The sequence below is a fragment of the Calliphora vicina genome, chromosome 4 (genome assembly GCF_958450345.1).
Source record: "Calliphora vicina chromosome 4, idCalVici1.1, whole genome shotgun sequence".
In the NCBI taxonomy this organism is placed as follows: domain Eukaryota; kingdom Metazoa; phylum Arthropoda; class Insecta; order Diptera; family Calliphoridae; genus Calliphora; species Calliphora vicina.
The window spans coordinates 114,513,646-114,539,131 of NC_088783.1; the positions used below are offsets into that span (position 1 = coordinate 114,513,646).

At 27.2% G+C, this 25,486-nt stretch overlaps 1 protein-coding gene across 2 annotated transcripts; it reads left to right on the plus strand.

The window, feature by feature from the left end:
• The first annotated feature begins 5,381 nt into the window (after positions 1–5,381).
• Positions 5,382–23,985, plus strand: LOC135958140 (zinc finger and BTB domain-containing protein 17-like). 2 transcript variants are annotated; one of them, XM_065509013.1, is made up of 3 exons: positions 5,382–6,168; positions 22,119–22,952; positions 23,019–23,985. In XM_065509013.1, the coding sequence occupies exons 1-3, from the start codon at positions 5,632–5,634 to the stop codon at positions 23,757–23,759; spliced, it is 2,112 nt and encodes a 703-aa protein (XP_065365085.1). In that variant the 5' UTR covers positions 5,382–5,631; the 3' UTR covers positions 23,760–23,985. The 2 variants fall into 2 exon arrangements, with proteins under 2 accessions (XP_065365085.1, XP_065365086.1); XM_065509014.1 differs by lacking the exons at positions 22,119–22,952; positions 23,019–23,985 and adding an exon at positions 12,529–13,708.
• The last annotated feature ends 1,501 nt before the right edge of the window (positions 23,986–25,486 follow it).

Sequence of the window (25,486 nt, forward strand, 5' to 3'; positions counted from 1 at the left end):
CTTTAATGGAAACTAATATCAAGGAGTGTGCTTAAACTGCTTTTACTATCTGATAGTATGGCAATTTTCGAAGCGTTAATTTCAGTTGCGAACTCAATTACCTTCTCAATAGCCAATAATTCAGCCGACATTGAGGAAAGTATGAAGTCGGTATAGTAGCTATTTGTCCTTCCAGTACCCATATGGATGTAGGCTGCTCCTGATTTGCAATCACCCACAGAACCATCAGTAAAAATAACTTCAAAGTTGTTTGTAAGAAGGTTATTTATTTTTTCCGAAAGTAAAATTATAATTTTCCAGAACCATTTCCAAAGTTTCCTAATGTTTCTTTAAACTTTGTATATTATATTGTAATATTTTCATTGTATTAATATCCGTCGTTAACAATAAAATAAAAATGAAGGCCTACGGCGTATCGCCGTTAGGTCCTATAATATCAATTATTTGGTTCTGAAGATTTCTTAAAAATTCCTTTTGATCTAATGTCAGATTATAATTTACCTACTCGGCCATAAAGCCGTCTATTTTTTAATTTATATCAGCTAATGTTCTCTCTGCCTTTGATGATTTAAATTGTGATGTATTTACTGGATTAGTGTTGTTTTGATTCAGTTGTTGAGAAAGCTTCTCTACATTGGTTGTTTTATGAGGATTGGAAAAGTTTCTATTAGGCTTACTATTAGTATAATTCGAATCTGTTGTCAGTTGTCGCCATTGTTCCATATTTTGTCTGGATTTTTCTGATTCTCTTTCACGATTCACATTTCTGCGAACTACCTTAGAAAATGGCATTACGTTGTGTATAATATTTGCGGCTTCCTTGTTATTGTCCTGAAATTTTGTATATGATGAGGAAGGGAGGGAGGAATGTTGTCATCAGCATCTTCTAGTGCCGCAAATATTTTAATCTTGCTTCACTAATTTTATTCTTGCTTCACTAATGGAGAGATTTTCCAATGTCATGATTTTTTTTTGATGGCAATGCCTTAGTTCTAGCGGAACATAATTTCAAAGTAGGATGATGATTATTTTTGCAATTAGTACACATCATTTGACCACAAGGCTCAGTCTGCTCGTGTCTGTTGAAACAAATTCTGCAAACCTCAGTCTGTTGCCGACAATGTTGAGCAAAATAGTTACATCGAAAACAACGGTAATATTGTGCGAACGAAATATAATGTTTTAACTTTATCTTAGTGAATTCCTAAGAAATTTCAAGTCCGACAAAAATAACTTGACTCTATTTTTGTTTTTCCGTCATCCGGACTTTTTCTCTCAACTCGAATACATTTTAAAATGGGTACTGGTGAATTAACTGCTGATTGGAATTCTTCCATAGACAAATCAGTTGGGATGTCGAAGATTAAACCAATCTTCGATACAAAATGTGCGAAAATTTTTGAAGGTCACCTTACATCGGCCATAACCAATCTTGGTAACTTCTGTTATGACTTTAACTTAATGTTCTGTTTAGTGATATTGCGTTTATGGGTTTACGGGTATAAATCAAGATCAGCGAAACAGCTTGCATTTTTATAATTTCTTTGGTGTTGATAGCTCTCATAATTAGAAGCACAAAAACATTAATATTTTTGCCTGCTCTCTCTTAGTTTAAGAGTTATATGAATTTAAAGTCAATACATATAATAGTACATTTCTCATATATTTGGAAAACAAACTGATCGTTATGGGTATCATTTAATAGTGCTTCACAATACCTTTAATATGATATATAATATGGTACAATTTATTAATATTGTGAACCAAAAATTCCTTTTTTATTTTATATGACAGTACATCCGAAAATTTTGATATACAGAAAAAGTGATTTTAGCGAAGCCGGTGTTCGATACACCCCAGAGTTAAAAGTCCCTTCACCCGGCCGAAGGCCGGCAATACCGAAAATGTGAATATTTACAGAAAAAAAATTATGAAAATGTAAACTGTTACGCGGATCTTGATTTGTTCCGGTTTACGGAATCCAGTCGGATCCACCGCATACTATATAAGGACCTCGATGTTCATCATTATATTTATAATCAATACTTATCTCTTTTGCCATGGCAAAGTCTGATTTTGACAAAATATTTAAATTTGAATCATCAGCATGTTGGATGTCTGTGTCTTCTCGCATTCTCTTGGAATTTTTACTGGAATTGCTGCGGCTTCTATCGTTCCCAGAAGGTGGAAGATTATCTCGACCCTTCCGTTGCCCTCCAGGGGGTCCAGGACCCCCTCTATCCGACATGTTAATCAGAAGATTTTCCTTTCCTGTTTTAGCTTTTAAATTATATCCTCAATAAAGAAAAATATGACTCAGTAAAATAACGATGCAAAAGATTAAAGTTTGTTAAAGTATGTTTCAAAAGATAAATTTTCCGTTAGAGACTTGAAAAATGCGGCTTGTCGCCTGCATTCGACAAAGCAGAATCGATAATGTATGTTACTATATAAACAACAAACAGCAATAACAAACAAAAAAAAAAACAACACAGACCGAAAAAAAAGGAAAATGAAACAACAACAAAGAGAGAGACAAAATTGCAAATATACATACACAAACCTGTGTGGCGTATACTTAACGAAGAAGAACAGTTATAAAAGCCGGTTGGTCATACAAAACAATAATAAATGTAAACACTTCTATGCACACACAAACACATACATACGTTTGACAGTTTTTTTCTTTCTTTCTTTGTTATTTATAAAAATGTTGTCTGGGTTAGGATTTTTAGTTCTTTGAGATTATTTTGCTTATTGCGTTAATTTCTGGCAAATTTGACCTTTCACACGACACACACACATACATAATATATTTTTTTATAATTTTTTTTTACTTTACACTTTAAAAACAAAAATGTCTATTGGCAGCCAGGCGAATTCATTATAATGAAATTCGCCTCTGATAACTGTCTTTTACACTTTTGTTTATGTTTAAAACTGGTTCTTGTTAAAATGAATGAAATGAAAATTAAACATAAAATACCACAATATAAATAATAAAAAAAATAAACTATAACTTTGCTTGCCTTTAATTTTATAAGGTTTTCGCTTTTTTTGGTTGCTTTTTATATATCTTCACTTCTCTCGTTTACTTTTTCTTTATTTTTTGTATGTTTTGCTATTTAATGTATATTATTTTATTTTTTTTTTAGTTGCCTCTTCTGCCTTGTATCCACCAACCTCCCCTTGTTTCTGTCTGCGGTTACCTTCCGAATCTTGTATGTATGTTCTTTTCTTTGTACAATTCTTGTCAAATTCACACACACAAACTCTAGCACTAAATGACACACAGGGGTTTTTACGATTCTATTTTTTCCTACGGTTTATTATTGGTCCTTTCTTATTGGAATTGCAAGTTTTACTTTATTTTCTTTTTGTTAATTATATCAAATTCACAATGATTGAATAATATTTCTAGATAAATTTTCTATTTTTTTATTTGGTAAAAACTGTTATACGAACAAAAATGAAAAATAAAAATAATTGTCGCTCGTATCAGACTACAGAGTCAGATTGATAGAGTTGTGTATTAGTTAAGGGATAATTGGTTACTGGTTACTTGCCAACAAATATTTCCACAGTTACTCAATAGTGAACAAAACAAATATTCAATTTATGTAGAGTTGTATTTTATATATTTTAAACAACAATAAATTAAATATTTCAATAAGAAATTAACTTCATTTTGTTTAAATAAAAATATATAAAAATCCTTAAAATTATTATTCATATATGTAAATTATTATTTAAATATGTATTCATATATTACAAAAATGAAGTAAAATGTTTATGCCATACTATTCACTAAATAATAATTTTTTTAATTGTTTATCCCTCAAGATGCTTTTAAAATTATTAAATAAAACCGATTGCTCAAATTCAGATATTTGGTACAATACTCATTAACCATTCGATACCAATATTTGACAACACTGCTCAAAAGCATCACTGGGTTATAACAGTGATGCTAGTTCAGCGATTTTAAATAAAGCGAGAAAATACTAATTTTTAGATTATAACGGGAAATTTATATATTTTTAAAGAAATTAAGAGATTTTTTGGCAAAATATTACTTTTTGGCAAATAAAGGGGTTCCTGTTAAGCTGTCCACACACGGAATGATAGGTTCGCCTGATTTGTGATTGAAAATGTTCAATTACTTGTGATTTTGTGCGCGCATAGCCCCATTAACAAGTCGAACACGAACAAATCGCACTCACAAATCACCCGTGTGTGGGCAGATTTAGCAATAAACTGGGAATTTTTCATTATTAGTTGATTTTTAAGAAAAAAAATTGCAGGTAGAACGGTAGCAATTGTGATTTTCGGTTATTTATGTATTTTATTTTTATTTCATTGACCGTTACGGTGATGACATTGATCTGGCAGATATATGGTTTCAACAGGATGGCGATACGTGCCATACGATGACCGCAAACAAAGATTTATTGAAATCAAAATTTTGCGATAACCTAATTTCGAGAAATGAACCTGTCAATTGGCTTCCAAGGTCGTGCGATTTGACAGCTCAGGATTATTTCTTGTGGGTCCACGTGAAGTCACTGGACTTCAAAAGTTATGCGGTTATATATCTTAAATTAAAGCTATGGATCTTGGCTACAATTCACTGTATATAAAACTTACCGTTATTACGGAATTTTTTAAAATAAAATACAATTAAAAAAACGTCGGATCAAAATTCGAAATTGGGCAAAATTTATCAATAAATTGGGATGCTTAATAACTCATTGTAGGGGTACTTTAAAAAGCTATCAAATGATATAAACAATTTTTCAATTCGATAACAAATATCAAAGATATAATAAAATTTCAGTTTCAACTGTAGAGACCCATAACTCGGATAATATTTTTCCAAAATCATTACTACTCCCTATTTCAAGGTTTCTTTTTTTCCTTAGCGGCCTTAAACTAGATTTGTTCATTTTTTTTCAAATAAAAATCAATCCACATTATCGAATTGACCTTAAAAACATCTAAATTGGTATGTTTGCGATTTTTGTTAAAAGATTGTCAGCAACACTTATTTTAGCCATAAACAAAAAATGTTTGTCAGTTGTCAAACTACTTTTTACGCCTTTCGTAATCAACTAACGGCGTTAAATTACTGAAATACATTTTAGCCGGGCCGCCTATTATTTTCAAAAGGCCGTTTATTTAAATTTTATTGTTTAACAAAATTTGCATTATTTTACTGTATTTTGTTTAAATTCTGTAAAATTTTTGAAATTTTGTGCATGTTTTCATGTTTTTGTTATATTTTTTAAAAACGATTTTATGCCGCCGTTGTCGATATTTCTGTCAGCTTGACGCCGTTTTGCATTGTGTGCGGCCTATTCTCATTGAAATTTTTTAGCATTAAAACGCTGAAATTTTCTGTATGCCCGTGAAAAATCATTATTAAAAGAGTTTTTAATTAATTTTTGAGAATAATTAAAACAAATCCCTGGAAGAAAACTAGTTTTTAAAACAAAAACCCTTAAAATAAGACAAAAAGTTATGGAAATAAATAAATCTATTTAAAAAAAAAACATTGCTAGTGACTTTAAAAAATAAAATAAAAGTGAACTATTTAACTATAAATTGATTAAATTGCATTCCAATTCGAATATGTCTGTTGACGTTATAGAGCCAACGTGTATGCTGCCGCAGAAAAGAGCCCGAGAAAGCATAACTTTGTCAGACGATAGCGTCTCTAAATGTGGTGAGCTATTTGTCACCAATTGTGCCGACAAATGGACATTTTATTGTACATATTGCCAAAAGGCTACCACTGATATTGGTGTGTTCATTTGCCACATCAGACTGGAGCATTTGAATGAGCAGCAAGATTTGCAACAAAGTCAACAAACTACTCCTGCACTGGCAAGCCATGTGGCCGCAATACAAAACGATCTAAATCTAGATCGCTCTTCAAGCGGCACACCAATCGAATGTTCTCTACCCAGCGAAGAACCAGCCGCTAACACAGAAGAGCAGAAGCAGCCAATAGCAAGACATATTGTTAAAGAAGAGCCAAAAGTAGAGGCTAGAGGACAAGAACATTTTGACTACATGCCAATTTGTACTACAGTTTCGAAAATTGTAGATATTTCCGCCTTAACCCAGCCGGCAAGTAAAGAAATGGAGGATGATATTTCTGATAAGGTAATCAATATTTTGGTTATTTCTAATTAATTGACAATTTCTAAAACTAAAACTAGCAAGGAAAATATATATTTTAATAAAACAGCTGAATGCTTTTTACAATTTTATTAGTTTTTAAGTTAGTTTTAATGTACATTTTTGAAATGGTGATTAAAATTTCACTAGAATTTTGAAAATATTTTAAAAAATTATTAAGACGATGGCTTTATAGCGAAATTACAATATGTAAGTATAAAAAATAATAAAAAATTAATTTAAATTAATAGATTTTTTTTAATACCTATCTTAGAGTCTCAAATTGTGATGGAATATGCTGACATATTATGGGGAGGACTGAAGTTTTTTTGCAACAATAAATGGTAGATAATCTTAAATATACATTTGTTATAGCTATGTATTATTTTTTGTATTTTATATAAACTTTATATCACGCATATGTTTGAAAAGAGAGTAATTTGGTTTAATTTTTTTTTGCATTAACTTTCTCATTTCCACTAACAATTAGGATTTTAAATGGAATCTATTTCACTATTCTTATTAAAGATTTTGTTTTATTTATTCAATAACTATATGTATACCTAGTTTACATTGATAAAAGTTGATATAACCAAATGTTCTTTAGAAAAAACTGATATTCACAAAAATTTGTATAGAATAATACTGTTATACTTGACATTTTCTATAGTAGAAACTGTTATAAATCAAAATAAAAACTGTTATACACTCCAATTTTATGTAGAAAAACTGATCTACACAACATGTTATACGCAACATTTTATATGGTAGATACTGTTATACACAACCTTTTCTGTAGAAAAAACTCTTGAACAGAAAATGTTTTTTTGGTCACTACTGTTATACACTAAAAAAAAACTTTTATACACACCATTTATATCGAAAAAAATGAACACAAAAGATATTTTATAGTAAAAACTGTTATACACAAAATTTTTCTTTAGAAAAAACTGTCATACACAACATTTTCTATAGAAAAAACTAAAAATTTCTATTATACACAAAATATTTTATAGTAAAAATCAGTTATACGCAAACATTTTCTTTAGAAAAAACTGTCATACACAATATTTTCTATAGAAATAACTGTTATACGGATAATATTTTAAAGAAAAATCTGTAATTCACAATATTTTCTGAGAAGAAACTGTTATAAACACATTATTCTAAAGAAAAAACTGTTATACATAATATTTTCTATAGAAAAAACTGTTATACTCGACATTTTCTACAAAAAAAACTGTTAAACTCGACATTTTCTATAAAAAAAACTGTTATACACAAAATATTTTAGAGAAAAATCAGTTATTCACAATATTTTCTGAGAAGAAACTGTTATAAACACATTATTCTAAAGAGAAAACTGTTATACATAAAATTTTATATAGAAAAAACTGTTATACACAAAATATTTTAGAGAAAAATCAGTTATTCACAATATTTTCTGAGAAGAAACTGTTATAAATACATTATTCTAAAGAAAAAACTGTTATACATACAATTTTATATAGAAAAAACTGTTATACTCGACATTTTCTACAAAAAAAACAGTTATACTCCACATTTTCTATAAAAAAAACTGTTATACACAAAATATTTTAGAGAAAAAACTGTTATACACAAAATTTTCAATGGAGAAAACTGTTATTCACAAAATTTTTTGAGAAGAAACTGTTATAAACACATTATTCTAAAGGAAAAACTGTTATACATAATATTTTCTGTTATACTCGACATTTTCTACAAAAAAACTGTTATACTCGACATTTCTATAAAAAAAACTGTTATACACAAAATTTTCAATAGAGAAAACTGTTATTCACAATATTTTCTGAGAAAAAACTGTTATAAACACATTATTCTAAAGGAAAAAACTGTTATACATAATATTTTCTATAGAAAAAACGGTTATACATAAAATTTTATATAGAAAAAACTGCTATACTCGACATTTTCTACAAAAAAAAAACTGTTATAATCGACATTTCTATAAAAAAAATTGTTATACACAAAATTTTCAATAGAGAAAACTGTTATTCACAATATTTTCTGAGAAAAAACTGTTATAAACACATTATTCTAAAGAAAAAACTGTTATACATAATATTTTCTGTAGAAAAAACGGTTATACATAAAATGTTATATAGAAAAAACTGTTATACTCGACATTTTCTACAAAAAAAACTGTTATACTGGACATTTCTATAAAAAAAACTGTTATACACAAAATATTTTAGAGAAACAACTGTTATACACAAAATTTTCAATAGAGAAAACTGTTATTCACAATATTTTCTGAGAAGAAACTGTTATAAACACATTATTCTAAAGAAAAAACTGTTATACATAATATTTTCTATAGAAAAAACGGTTATAAATAAAATTTTATATAGAAAAAACTGCTATACTCGACATTTTCTACAAAAAAAACTGTTATACACAAAATATTTTAGAAAAAAAACTGTTATACACAAAATTTTCAATAGAGAAAACTGTTATTCACAATATTTTCTGAGAAAAAACTGTTATAAACACATTATTCTAAAGGAAAAAACTGTTATACATAATATTTTCTATAGAAAAAACGGTTATACATAAAATTTTATATAGAAAAAACTGCTATACTCGACATTTTCTACAAAAAAAAACTGTTATACACAAAATATTTTAGAGAAAAAAACTGTTATACACAAAATTTTCAATGGAGAAAACTGTTATTCACAATATTTTCTGAAAAGAAACTGTTATAAACACATTATTCTATAGAGAAAACTGTTATATACAATATTTTCTGCAGAAAAAACTGTTATACTCAACATTTTCTATAAAAAAAATTGTGATACACAAAATTTTCGGTAAAAAACTGTTATATACAACATTTTCTATAAATTTTTTTTTTTTTACATGCAAACATTTCTATAGAAAATTGTGTTATATGCCAAATTTTTTAGGGAAAAAACTGTTATACTCAATATTTTCTGTAAAAAAAACCTGTTATACACAAATTGTTATATAGAGAAAACTATTTGAAAAATATATACGAAATTTTTTAGGGAAAAAACTGTTATATTTTCTGTAAAAAAACTGTTATACGCAAATTGTTATATACAGGCCTGTCACACATTTTGTTCGGAATGGTTTCAATTCCGTAGTTTTTATTCCAATCGTTTTCTCTTTTGGTTCTTCAGATTCCGTGTAATTTATTAATGCCAAAAATATTTAATAATTCTGTATTTCTTTATTTTTTAATTTGACAGCGTTTTTCATATTAAACAAATGTGAAGGTTTTGGTACAGAAATTGACTACAAATTTTAGAAAAGCAAATAATTACAATCAAATATCAATTCCACTTTGAAAACTGAAAGTGGTTTCATGCCGAAAGAAATTTTCGTTTTACTTTTTCTGAAGAAGCAAAATACGGAATTAATTCCACTTTCGATCGGAATGGAATTCTGTGACAGGCCTGATAAAGGAAAATATTTGAAAAATATTTTATATAGAAAAACATAAATTTGGGGCGTTCGGAATATTGATTGTTGGTGCTATCCGTTGATCCGTTGATCCAAATCGGAGAGCGTTACCTCGATGAGGAAATTTAGTTTTATTTTAGTTCCGCTCTGAACTAATGGCGAGGTTATGTTCAACTATATGACTTTAAATTGTTACTCGTCCTGCTATTTATGAGGTCGCTGGCGAATGCAAACAAATCACAGAGCGTATACTGGCCGTCCTTGTAATATCTGGAAAGAAGCCGTTTGGAAGCTAACAAAGAACGTATGATAATCTAAAGCATGTTGTAACACCAACGATATAAGAACTGTATAATGATTGACAAACTACCAACATTCTCATGAACTCAAGCCATGAGTTTCACTGGCCCAAAAATTATCATCTCAGCGACAGCTGTATCAACCGGAAGATTTTTTTAGAAGAAAATTTAATCATTCAAATAATGGGAGAGGAAATGGACAGAAAACTGCAATTTAAGTAACAAAGGGCTCAAAATGACAAACAAGCTTGGAACAAAACCATAAAAAGAACTTATAAAGCCTTTTCGAAAGTTCGAATTTAAGTTCGAATTTCAGAAAATTTTGAAAATATAGTTTTTCTTTTGTTTATATTAAAAATTAATATAATTTAAACCAATAATGATATTTTCTATGACTAAAAAGTATTTTTGGGTACTTTCGAAATTTCGAATTTAAGTTAGAATTTTAGAAAATGTTGAAAATAGATTTTTTTTTGATATTAAAAATTAATTTGTGTAATTTATACAAATTATGACATTTTCTATGAGTAAAAAGTATTTTTTGAGATTTTCGAAAATTCGAATTTAAGTTCGAATTTCAGAAAATTTTGAAAATATAGTTTTCTTATGCTATTAAAAATTAGTTTGTGTAATTTATACAAATTATAGCATTTTCTATGACTAAAAAGTATATTTGGAGATTTTCTATGACTAAAAAGTATTTTTGGAGATTTTCGAAAATTCGAATTTAAGTTCGAATTTCAGAAAATGTTGAAAATATAGTTTATACTAAAAATTAATATAATTTAAACAAATAATGATATTTTCTATGACTAAAAAGTATTTTTGGGGATTTTCGAAATTTCGAATTTAAGTTCGAATTTTAGAAAATGTTGAAAATAGAGTTTTTTTATGCTATTAAAAATGAATTTGTGTAATTTATACAAATTATGACATTTTCTATGACTAAAAAGTATTTTTGGGGACTTTCGAAATTTCGAATTTAAGTTCGAATTTTAGAAAATGTTGAAAATATAGTTTTTTTATGCTATTAAAAATTAATTTGTGTAATTTATACAAATTATGACATTTTCTATGACAAAAAAGTATTTTTTGAGATTTTCGAAAATTCGAATTTAAGTTCGAATTTTAGAAAATGTTGAAAATATAGTTTTTACTTTGTTTATACTAAAAATTAATATAATTTATACAAATTATGACATTTTCTATGACTCAAACGTATTTTTGGCGATTTTGGAAATTTCGAATTTAAGTTCGAATTTCAGAAAATGTTGAAAATAGAGTTTTTTTATGCTATTCAAAATTAATTTGTGTAATTTATACAAATTACAGCATTTTCTATGACTAAAAAAAATTTTTGGGGATTTTCGAAATTTCGAATTTAAGTTCGAATTTTAGAAAATGTTGTAAATAGAGTTTTTTTATGCTATTAAAAATTTATTTGTCTAATTTATACAAATTATAACATTTTCTATGACTAAAAAGTATTTTTGGAGATTTTCGAAAATTCGAATTTAAGTTCGAATTTCAGAAAATGTTGAAAATATAGTTTTTACTTTGTTTATACGAAAAATTAATATAATTTAAACCAATAATGATATTTTCTATGACTAAAAAGTATTTTTGGGGATTTTCGAAATTTCGAATTTAAGTTCGAATTTAAGAAAATTTAGAAAATAGAGTTTTTACTTTCTTTATAGTAAAAATGAATGTACTTTATGAATATTAACTCATTTTCTATAGTTTAAAAGTATATTTTGAGATTTTCGAAAATTCGAATTTAAGTTCGAATTCCTGAAAATGTTGAAAATGCAGATTTAGCTTTCTGTATAGTAAAAATTAATGCAATTTAATGGAAATTAACACATTTTCTCTAGTTTAAAAGTATATTTTGAGATTTTCGAAAATTCGAATTTAAGTTCGAATTCCAGAAAATGTTGAAAATGCAGATTTAGCTTTCTTTATAGTAAAAATTAATGTACTTTATGAACATTAACACATTTTCTATAGTTTAAAAGTATATTTTGAGATTTTCGAAAATTCGAATTTAAGTTCGAATTCCTGAAAATGTTGAAAATGCAGATTTAGCTTTCTGTATAGTAAAAATTAATGCAATTTAATGAAAATTAACACATTTTCTCTAGTTTAAAAGTATATTTTGAGATTTTCGAAAATTCGAATTTCAGAAAATATTGAAAATTTAGTTTTTACCTTGTTTATTTAAACAAATAATGAAATTTTTTACGTCTTACCCCCATTAACTCGAAGCCTGGTTAAGCGTTAACAAGCAGTTATACTGTCGGTTAAAATTATTTTTGTATGAAAAGTGTCAGTATAACTATTAGTTAACACATAACCAGACTTCGTGTTACTGGGGGTTAAAAGGATTATTTTGGGCCGCCATCAAATCCTCAGTTAAATTGTTTGTGTCAAAATCGTGAAAATATTTTTATATAAAATTGCCAGGAAATTATAAACAAATTTGAGATTTTCTACTATTTAACAATGAGATACTAGTACAGTTGTTGTAATACCATTAAACAGAGTTAAACAAATATATGTTTTTGCTTTTTAGAATACCACTGCAACATCAAATGCTTCAGATGAATTGGATGAGGAATTTGTTGCATTAACAGCAAAAGATCATGAAACAGAACAACAACAACAACAGCAACAGGAAAATATGAAAATCATAGAAGTTTTTTATAGAAATGATGAAGCAATTGAGGAACTAGAAAGCAAAATACAGAATAAAGGCAATGATGACCAAGAGGAGGATGATAATGATTCCGCCACTGATTATATTAATACAACAGAAAGTGAAGATGAAACAACTGATTACCAAACACAATTACAAAGAGAACATCAACATAATGCTGAAGAAGAAGATGAAAAAGCCAGTTGTAGTAATCGTAAAAAACCCAAACAAAAACGTAAAGTTAAGGAAGACAGAGATCTACTACCGCACAAGTGTAAAATTTGCAATTTAGGTTTCAAATCACGTCAGGGTGTACATTTTCACATATCCAAAATTCATGATACAAACTTGCACAAAAAATTACCGCACAAATGTGCAGTGTGCAATAGAGGTTTCAAAACGCTGCAGGGCTTAAAATATCACAACGCTACCCATGAGAATAAGGTAAAATTTAAATGTCCTGTGTGTCCGGCCACACAATACAAACTCAATGTTTTCATTAATCATGTGCTGACGCACGAAAGTGCCTGCTGCTTTCCGTGTCAAGTGTGTGGCAAAGTATATGACAGCAATAGCGAACGTATGCTACATTGGCAGAGTCATGCCAAAGAACGGCCATTTGGTTGTAATATTTGCTATCGACGCTTTCGTAAGCAACAATATCTAACACATCACTTAAAGGCCCACAATCAATATCAATGTCATTTCTGTCCGTTCGTATTCAATTCTGCAAGGACACAACGTCCGCCCTATGTGTGTAACAAATGTGAACAATTGCCCGATTTAAAGCAGAGAGTTAAACATTTAAGATCTTTGGCGGAAAAGTCACATGTATTCGAGTCGGATGAGGACTGAGAGAGGATTTAGGAGTTTCAAGTGTCTTTTATACAGAAATTTTTAAAAATAGTTTGCCGCCCATGTTTCTGTATCAGGGGGTTAGTTTGAATAAGTTTCTGTATAAGATATTTTTAGTTTGAATTAAATACTTATGTACCCATACATTATTTTGGTAATTAAACAAAGTTTAAATAAAAAAAAATATAAAAATATAATTAAATCCTGTTTTTCAATAAAATAAAGGAGGGGGACCATTAGCCACTTTTCTTTTGAATGTTAATACAGATCCAAAAGTGTTAAACGGTTCCAAACGAGGGTGTAACCCTTTGTAAATATTCGAACAAAAGTACCCACAGCCCCGGATGTTCCTAAACAGCATATGATTAAAGAATCCACTATAAAATCTCTTGATGAAAACAACTCAAGGCAAAGCCTTAAGTTCGAAGTTCTGGAAAATGGATTTTTTTTCTTTCTTTATAGAAAAAATTAATATAATTTATGAAAATTATGTTATTTTCGATGAACAAAAAGGATTTTTGGAACTTTTCGAAAATTCGAATTTATGTTCGAAATTCAGAATACGTTGAAAGTCCAGTTTTTACTTTTTTTATACTAAATTTATTATAATTTATGCTACTTATGACAAATTACACAATTTTCTATAGCTTAAAAATAATTTTTGGGAATTTTCGAAAATTCGCATTTAATTTCGAATTTCAGAAAATATTGAAAATGCTGTTTTTACCAGATTTATATTAAAAATTAACATAATTTATTAAAATTATGACATTTTGTATGACTTTAAGGTATTTTTGGCGATTTTCGAAAATTCGAATTTAAGTTCGAATTCCCAAACATATGGAAAATTTAGTTTTTACTTCCTTTATAGTAAAGATTAATGTAATTTATTAAAATTATGACATTTTCTATGACTTTAAGGTATTTTTGGCGATTTTCGAAAATTCGAATTTAAGTTCGAATTCCCAAACAAAAAAAAAATCTAGTTTTTACTTGCTTTATAGTAAAGATAAATTCAACTTAATAAAATAATAACATTTTTTATAGCTTAAATAGGATTTTTGGCGATTTTCGAAAACTGGAATTTAAGTTCGAATTTCGAAATATGTTGCAAATTTGTTTTAACTCTTTTTATACTAGAAATGAATTTAATTTATTAAAATTATGACATTTTCTGTAGTTATTATGTATTTTGAGTCTTTTCGAAATTTCGAATTTAAGTTCGAATTTCAGGAAATGTTAAAAATAATGTTTTTACTTTGTCTATAGTAAAAATAAATATAATTTAATAAAATTATGACATTTTCTATGATTTTAAGGTATTTTTGGCGATTTTCGAAAATTCGAATTTAAGTTCGAATTCCCAAACATATTGAAAATTGAGTTTTTACTTGTTTTATAGTAAAGATTAATGTAATTTATGAAAATTATAACATTTTCTATAGCTTAAATAGGATTTTTGGCGATTTTCGAAAATTCGAATTTAAGTTCGAATTTTCAGAAAATGTTGAAAATTCAGTTTTTACTTGCTTATTAGTTAAAATTAAGGTAATTTATTAATATTATGTTTTTTTATGATTTTTCGAAAATTCGAATTTAAGTTCGAATTTCAGAATTCTTGGGAATTCCTAGAAAATAACGATTTTTTGTATATTTATTTTTTTTATAATTTAAATACAAAAATTTAAGCATTTTTTACTAAAAATTTTTAAAAAAAAATTAAATTCCCAAATAGGGTATTATAAATCCCTTTTTGGGAATTGTGAAAAGGGAGATTTTTAATCAATAAGCCTCATAATTTCATTAAACTATAACAACTTCATTATTTTCTGCTAAAAAATTTCAAAAATTTAAATTCCCAAATAAAATATAAAATTTCCCCATTTTTGGGATTTTATAAAAATTTGGTATTTTTATAATTTATCAAATAATTTCATTACAAAACAAAAATTTAAGCATTTTTTATAAAAAAATGTTGAAAAATTTAAATTCCCAAATTGGGTATTATAAATCCCTTTTTGGGAATTGTTAGAAAAGGGATTTTTTTAACATTTTATACACATAATTTCATTAAATTTAATAAATTTAACATTTTCTGCTAAAAATTCTCAAAAATTTAAATTCCCAAATAAAGTATAAAATTTCCCCATTTTTTGGGGATTTTGTAAAAAGTAGGTATTTTTATAATTTATCAAATAATTTCATTAAAATACCAAAAATTAAGCATTTTTTAGTAAAAATTCTGAAAAAAAATTTAATTCCCAAATTGGGTATTATAAATCCCTTTTTGGGAATTGTGAAAAGGGAGATTTTCAGTCAATAAGCCTCATAATTTCATTAAACTATAACAACTTCATTATTTTCTGCTAAAAAATCTCAAAAATTTTAATTCCCAAATAAAATATAAAATTTCCCCATTTTTTGGGATTTTATAAAAATTTGGTATTTTTATAATTTATCAAATAATTTCATTAAAATAACAAAAATTAAGCATTTTTTACTAAAAATTCTTAAAAAAATGGAATTCCCAAATTGGGTATTTTAAATCCCTTTTTGGGAATTATTAGAAAAGGCAGATCTTTAAGCAAAAAGCCACATAATTTCATTAAAATATATTAACTTGAACATTTTCTGCTAAAAATTTTTCAAAAATTTTAATTCCCAAATAAAATATAAAATTTCCCCATTTTTGGGATTTTGTAAAAATTAGGTATTTTTATAATTTATCAAATAATTTCATTAAACTACAAAAATTAAGCATTTTTTACGAAAAATTCTTAAAAAAAATTGAATTCCCAAATTGGGTATTATAAATCCCTTTTTGGGAATTGTTAAAAATGGCGATTTTTTATATTGTATTTATATAATATCATTTAAATACAACAATTTAAATTTTTCTGTAAAAAAAAATCTCAAAAATTTAAATTCCCAAATAAAGAAAAAAATTTCCCCATTTTTGGGGATTTAAAAAAAATAAAATTTTTTTTAAATTTTAAAAATTAATCTTTTCCTAGTAAAAATTCTTAAAAAAAAAATTTAATTGCCAAAATGGGATTATAAATCCGTTTTTGGTTATGAAAAGAAAAGGTTACGAATTGGATTTATGGCTTTCCATGTAAAACTTAAAAGTATGTATATGTATGATAAGTTTAAAGTAATTTTATAATCTATTTTTGTAATTTTTTTAGATTGACTTTGCTACATTATCAACAAATCGTTTTGAGGAACAAACTGAGAAAGATTTGTTTGCGCTAACTACATTAGAGCAAGAAAACAAAGAAACTACAAAAACCATAGAAGTAGTTTGTATAAGCGATGATAATATGAATGAGGATGAAAACACTGATGGCAATGATACTTGTTATTCTGTAAGTGATGATGATGATGAAAATGATGATGATGTTGAAACAAACGGCAAAGAGTTAGAAAACATTGATGATGAGGATAAAGCCAGCTGTAGTAGTAGTATTAGTATAGCAAAGAATTTTCGATGTATACATTGCGGAAAATGTTTCGCATCTGATGTAGACCTACATGTTCACATAGGACGAAATCACTACTCGAGTAAAAACTCACACAAGCCCTTGGAATGCCACAAGTGCCAGAAAGGTTTCCGAAGTGCGAATGGTTTAAAAGGTCACTTAAAGCTGCATGAAGGCATCACCTATTTACAATGTCCCTTATGCAGTGAAAAATTTAGTACGAAAAATTTTGCTACACATGTGCTGTTGCACGAAAGCGATACATGTTTCCCTTGCCAGGTGTGTGGCAAAATCCATGAATCCCATGCACAACGTTTAAAACACTGGGAGACTCATGCCGCAGACCAGCCATATGGTTGCAACATTTGTTATAGACGCTACAAGAGGCAAAAATATCTCTTAAATCATGTAAAATACCACAGAAAAACTAATCGCAACAACACAACAATTCACAAACAATTAAAACATTTCAAAACACCAAAAAATCTAAAGCAGCATGTGATGGAAACACATCATGACACTAGCGAAAGCAATGACGTGTTGCCAATTAAGTGTCCCGAGTGCAAGAAAGGTTTCAAAACGGCAAATGGTTTAAATGGACACATAAAATTACATGGCAACAACATAAAATGTCCTCTCTGCAAGGCAATAATCCATGAAACCTATTTTGCCACACATGTTGTGTTGCACGAAGAAGCTGAACAATTGCCTTGCCAGGTGTGTGGCCAAACATTTAAGACAACCGAAGAACGTCTGACACACTGGCACACTCATGCTGTAGATCAACCATTTGGTTGTGAGTTTTGTTTTCGACGTTTTAAGAAATTTATTTTACTATCGAATCACTTAGAATACCATCATTCATATAGCTGTCTTTTCTGTGAGCAGAAATACACAGCAACTGAAACTGAACGGGCGCCCTATGTCTGTGGCAAATGTAATAAATTGCCAAATATAGAGGAACAAGTAAAACGTTTAAAAACTGATAAGGCCCAAAACCAGCCAACTCTTAATACCAATGAGGTGAAATATTTCAAAGCAAATTACAATTTTAATAATTTTAATTTCCCCCCTGTCTTTCTAGGACTCCAATACAACAGAAATTATGGATGTAGCAACTGATTCGGAGTCCAACACAAACGATGACGACGACTTAGATTTGGAATTTATTAATGAAACCGAAACCAGTAATAGTGCTATTAGTTCACACTATATAAAGTCAACTATAACCGCTACAAATAAACCCGATATTAAACATTACAAATGTGTACACTGCCTAAATATCTATACCTCTAAACAGGGCATTACAGTACACTTGGCAAAAACCCATTGCAAATACGATTACAATATTTATCGTTTCAAATGTGATCGTTGCATTAAAAGTTTTCGCAGTAAATCGGGTCTTGATATGCATCAATATACCCACGATAAAACTAAGCAAAATCAGTGTTCAGTGTGTCCATATGTTGATTTCCGAAGGAGTTCATTTGCCAGACATGTCCTAACACACGAAAACGAGTATTGCTTTCCCTGCCAGGACTGTGGCAAAGTATTTCCCAACAATGCTGAAAGATTGATGCATTGGCAAACACATGCTGAAGAGAGACCCTATGTTTGTGAAATTTGTCATCGACGTTTTCTTTATAAACATTTTCACAAAGCTCACATGAAAGCTCACGGTCTGTACTATTGTCATTTCTGTCCGCAACATTTCAATTCGAATCAAACTCTACAGCCACCCTATGTTTGTGGGAATTGTGAAAAGTTGCCGGACATAAAAAGCGTCGTACAACATCAACGGTCTTTGTTGAGAAAAAAACATGTTTTTGAATCGGATGAGGGGGAATAGATAGCGAAAAATAAAACAAAACAAATTATTGCTTAAGTACATATTCACCCCTAACATGTGAAATTTTGTTCACATGAAATATTCATTTCCCTCGAAGGGAAAATTGCTATCGTGATATTCCCATGAACTTATCATTCACAATAGTTAATTATGTTTGTAACAGCTGTTTATTGTTCACAAAATTCCATCTAAAAATTTCACAACAAGGGGAATTTTTCACGGAAAGGGAAAAATATTTCATGTGAAATATTGATTCGCGATAGGGGTGATTACCATAACAAGCTGAATGTTAATGAATTGAAAATTACAAGTTTTATGTATATTATTTCCAAAATAATATAATGAATAAACGAAAGTATACAAAAATTTAAACAAATAGAAAAAATATTTTTTTTTAAAAAAAAAAAAAAAAAAAAAATCTCGGGAAAAAATTGGGAAAAAAAAATTTGAAAAAAAAATAAAATGAAATATATTTTATGTGTTAATATGTTAAAAATCGTACTTTTCTAACAATTCCCAAAATGGGGATTTTTTTAAATCCAATTTGGGAATTTTCATTAGAAAATGTTTAATATTTTGCTTTTACAGAGGGCAAGTTTTCTTGCGCAAGTTTAGAGTTTATAGGAGAGCAGAAAGAAGAGCGGTACACACTTGCTTGTACTGGCAAGTCTCTTCAATTCTCTTTTGTTTTCTCATTTTCACTATGGTGTCTATTAGGTTTTGATATACAAAATTAAACACAGACTTGCTGTCGAAGAGACTTGCTTCAAGTAAACTTGCTGTGTGTAAAAGCAGACTTTGTGTATTAAAGAAATTTTGTTATTAAATTTAAAAAAAAAATCTAATTTTTATCAATTCCCAAAATGGGGATTTTTTATACCCCATTGAAGAATTTTCACTAGAAAATGTTGAAATTAGTATTAATGAGATTATGTATGTAAATAAAATATGATTTTATATTTTCCTGAGAATTCCCAAAATGGGGATTTTTTATACCCACTTTGGGAATTTACATTTTTGAGCATTTTGTTACAGAAAATGTTTAATTTGTTGTATTTAAATGATATTATGTAAATACAATATAAAAAATTGCTATTTTTAACAATTCCCAAAAAGGGATTTGAAATACCCAATTTGGGAATTTAATTTTTTCAACAATTTTTTAGTAAAAAATGCTTAAATTTTTGTTTTTTAATGAAATTATTTAATAAATTATAAAAATACCTAATTTTTACAAAATCCCAAAAAATGGGGAAATTTTATACTTTATTTGGGAATTTAAATTTTTGAGAAATTTTAACAGAAATTGTTGAATTGATGGAATTTAATGAAATTATGTGTATAAAATGTTAAAAAAAATCCTTTTTCTAACAATTCCCAAAAAGGGATTTGAAATACCCAATTTGGTAACTCAATTTTTTTAAGAATTTTTAATAGAAAATGCTTAATTTTTTTATTGTAATGAAATTATTTGATAAATTATAAAAATATCTACTTTTTACAAAATCCCAAAAAAATGGGGACATTTTATAATTTATTTGGGAATTAAAATTTTTGAAAATTTTTTAAAGAAAATAATGAAGTTGTTATAGTTTAATGAAATTATGAGGCTTATTGTTTAAAAATCTCCCTTTTCACAATTCCCAAAAATGGATTTATAATACCCAATTTGGGAATTAAATTTTTTTTTAAGAATTTTTAGTAAAAAATGCTTAATTTTTGGTATTTTAATGAAATTATTTGATAAATTATAAAAATACCTAATTTTTAGAAAATCCCAAAAAATGGGGAAATTTTATATTTTATTTGGGAATTTAAATTTTTGAGAATTTTTTGCAGAAAATGTCGAATTGATAAAATTTAATGAAATTATGTGTATAAAATGTTCAAAAAAATCCCTTTTCTAACAATTCCCAAAACGGGATTTATAATACCCAATTTGGGAATTCAATTTTTTTTTAAGAATTTTTAATAGGAAATGCTTAATTTTTGTTATTTTAATGAAATTATTTGATAAATTATAAAAATACCTACTTTTTATAAAATCCCAAAAAATGGGGAAATTTTATAATTTATTTGGGAATTTAAATTTTTGAGAAATTTTAGCAGAAAATAATGAAGTTGTTATAGTTTAATGAAATTATGAGACTTATTGTTTGAAAATCTCACTTTTCACAATTCCCAAAAAGAGATTTAAAATACCCAATTTGGGAATTCAATTTTTTTTAAGAATTTTTAATAGGAAATGCTTAATTTTTGTTATTTTAATGAAATTATTTGATAAATTATAAAAATATCTACTTTTTACAAAATCCCCAAAAATGGGGAAATTTTATATTTTATTTGGGAATTTAAATTTTTGAGAATTTTTAGCAGAAAATGTTCAATTGATAAAATTTAATGAAATTATGTGTATAAAATGTTAAAAAAATCCTTTTTCTAACAATTCCCAAAAAGGGATTTGAAATACCCAATTTGGGAATTAAATTTTTTTAAGAATTTTTAATAGGAAATGCTTAATTTTTGTTATTTAAATGAAATTATTTGATAAATTATAAAAATATCTACTTTTTACAAAATCCCAAAAAATGGGGAAATTTTATACTTTATTTGGGAATTTAAATTTTTGAGAAATTTTAGCAGAAAATAATGAAGTTGTTATAGTTTAATGAAATTATGAGGGTTATTGATTGAAAATCTCCCTTTTCACAATACCCACTTTTTATAATACCCAATTTGGGAATTCAATTTTTTTTAAGAATTTTTAATAGGAAATGCTTAATTTTTGGTATTTTAATGAAATTATTTGATAAATTATAAAAATATCTACTTTTTACAAAATCCCCAAAAATGGGGAAATTTTATAATTTATTTGGGAATTTAAATTTTTGAGAAATTTTAGCAAAAAATAATGAAGTTGTTATAGTTTAATGAAATTATGAGGCTTATTTATTGAAAATCTCACTTTTCACAATTCCCAAAAAGGGATTTATAATACCCAATTTGGGAATTCATTTTTTTTAAGAATTTTTAGTAGAAAATGCTTACTTTTTGGTATTTTAATGAAATTATTTGATAAATTATAAAAATATCTACTTTTTACAAAATCCCAAAAAATGGGGAAATTTTATACTTTATTTGGGATTTTAAATTTTTGAGAATTTTCAGCAAAATGGAAATGTTTTATGCCCATTTTTGGAATTCAATTTTTGTTTGTTTTTTAAAAAAATTTGAAGATTTTTTTGTACCATTTCTAATCAAATTTTCTTTAATGTTTTTAGATTTTCCCATCTTCAAATCCTTTAGAGGAACAATTTAATGAAGAATTTGTAATTTTATCGCCAAAGGCAGAAGCCGAAAACATTAAAGAAGTCATAGAAGTCGTTTATATAAACGATGAAAATATAAATGAGGAAGAAGACATGCATGATGTCAGTGATACTGCTGGTTCGCAATATGATGGTGAGAGCAATGAAGAGGATGAGCTAACAAATGAATCTGGCACAGATGAGGACAACCAGGCCAGTGTTAGTACAGTTACAAAGAAGAAAAGATTCAGACGGTCAATAATTAATAAATGTGAATATTGCCAAAAATATATAAGAACTAAAAGCGGCCTAATTAAGCACATAATAAAAAGACACGATAAAAACTATTACAAGGACTTTCCGTATCAATGTCAAAAGTGTATTAGAGGTTTCAAAAGTAAAAATGGTTTGAAATTTCACGAAAAAATGCATGATAGTAAAGTGTTTGTACAATGTCCCCTGTGTCCAGCTAAACTACGTGACAACTATTTCGCTACACACATTATGACACATGAAAGCGAGACATGTTTTCCCTGTCAGGTTTGCGGCGAAATATTTAGCAGTCATGAGCAACGTTTGCAACATTGGAATACACATGCCGTAGACCAGCCATTTGGTTGTAATATTTGTTATCGCCGCTATAAGAAACAACAATATCTGTTGAAACACTTGAAATGCCACAAATCACACAATTGTTATTTTTGTAAAGAGGAATTTAATTCACTGGTCGCTCAGCTGCCACCCTATGCTTGTCGAAACTGTGAAAAGAAAAAAGTTAAATATCTAACATATAAGGAAGCGGTAGAGGTAGGTGGTAACATTTAAAAATACTCTAAAGGCCTTTTTAATATAGAATTATCATTGTTTTTGCAGCCAACTGAAGACTCAACTAAAGATGACTCAAATTTGGAATCTCTTGATGATGACAATACGCCCAGCGGCAGTTTAAACTATACCACCACAGAATCCATAAATCGTGCAACTAAATGTGTTGTGCTGCTGTATAAATGTCAGGATTGCAAATATAAATCTACCACAAAAAGCGGCATGCAAAAACACTTGGAAAGTTTTCATCGCAAGTACAGACAAACAAATTTGCCCTTTAAATGTGAGCAATGCAATAGAAGTTTCAAAACCAAGTCGGGCCAAAGCTCCCACCTCAAGACCCATGACAAAAACAATCAATTCCAGTGTCCCGTGTGTCCGCAAACCTTCGTCCGGGATAGTATTTTCGTGCCTCATGTCATGTCGCACGAAAGCGAGTCTTGCTTTCCCTGCCAGGTGTGTGCGAAAATATTTCCCACAAATACCGAAAGACTGGCCCACTATCAGCCGCACATCAAAGAGCGGCCCCATGGTTGCGATATTTGCTATCGACGTTTTTATCATCAGCATTATCTAAGAAGTCATCTGAAAACTCATGGTGTATATTTCTGTAATTTCTGTCCGCAACATTTCAAATCAAAGGCAAATCTACAAAAACCCTATGTTTGTGGAAATTGTGAAAAGTTGCCCGATATAAAAAGCACCGTAGACCATCAACGGTCTTTGTCGAATATAAGACATGTTTTTGATTCGGATGAGGATGATGAGGAGGAGGAAGACGATGATTAAAATAATTATGTATTGAAAATTTGTATAAGATCGTTACTATCCATACATACATATTTTATTTCAGCTTTTTCTTATTAAACTTTGAAATTATTTTTTTTTTTTCAGGAAAAACTCACTCTAAAAATTATTTTATAACAAAAAAAAAAAATGTCAAGTTATAAAATAAAAAAATATTTTGTAAACAACAAGTTTTAATTTAATAAATCATAAAATACTTAAAGAAAAATATTTTATTTTCAAATAAAAAAACAAAAAAAATTGTTCCTGGGAAAAATTCCTAAAAAAAATGTTGTTCCCGGGAAAAATTTTCTCGGGGAAAACGATTATTCGTTCTCATTTATTCGATTAATTTTTTTATTCGTTTTAAAAATCGCAAATTACACCAAATTTTCTTTTTTAACAGTTAAATTTCAGTTTTGGTTATAAATCTGTTGTTATTTTAACGATTATTCGTTTATAATTATTCGAATAATATTTTATTCGTTTTAAAAATCTTATATTCTTTACTATTTTTCATAATCATACTAATTTGTATTAAGTTTGGTAAATTTTAAGACAAAATTTTAACGATTATTCGTTCTCATTTATTCGATTAACTTTTTTATTCGTTTTAAAAATCGCAAATTATACAACAATTTTCTTTTTTAACTGATAAATTTAAGTTTTGGTTATAAAGCTGTTGTTATCTTAACGATTATTTGTTTATAAATATTCGAATAATATTTTATTCGTTTGAAAAATATTATATTATTTCCATTTTTTCATAATAATACTAATCTGTTAATATTTTAACGATTATTCGTTTATAATTATTCGAATAATATTTTATTCGTTTTAAAAATCCTATATTCTTTACTATTTTTCATAATCATACTTATTTGTATTAAGTTTGATGGTTTTTAAGACAAAATTTTAACGATTATTCGTTCATGATTAATCGATTCATTTTTTTATTCGTTTTAAAAATCGAAAATTATACAAAAATTTTCTTTTTTAACAGTTAAATTTAAGTTTTGTTTATAAATCTTTTGTTATTTTAACGATTATTCGTTTATAATTATTCGAATAATATTTTATTCGTTTTAAAAATCTTATATTTTTACTATTTTTCATAATAATACTAATTTGTATTAAGTTTGATGGTTTTTAAGACAAAATTTTAACGATTATTCGTTCTCATTTATTCGATTAATTTTTTTATTCGTTTTAAAAATCGCAAATTATACCAAATTTTCTTTTTTAACAGTTAAATATAAGTTTTGGTTATAAATCTGTTAATATTTTAACGATTATTCGTTTATAATTATTCGAATAATATTTTATTCGTTTTAAAAATCTTATATTTTTTACTATTTTTCATAATCATACTAATTTGTATTAAGTTTGGTGGTTTTTAAGACAAAATTGTAACGATTATTCGTTCTCATTTATTCGATTAATTTTTTTTTTGGTTTAAAAAATCGCAAATTATACCAAATTTTCTATTTTAACAGTTAAATTTATGGTTTGTTTATAAATCTTTTGTTATTTTAACGATTATTCGTTTATAATTATTCGAATAATATTTTATTCGTATTAAAAATCTTATATTTTTTACTATTTTTCATAATAATACTGATTTGTATTAAGTTTGGTGGTTTTTAAGACAAAATTTTAACTATTATTCCTTCTCATTTATTCGATTAATTTTTCTATTCGTTTTAAAAATCGCAAATTATACCAAATTT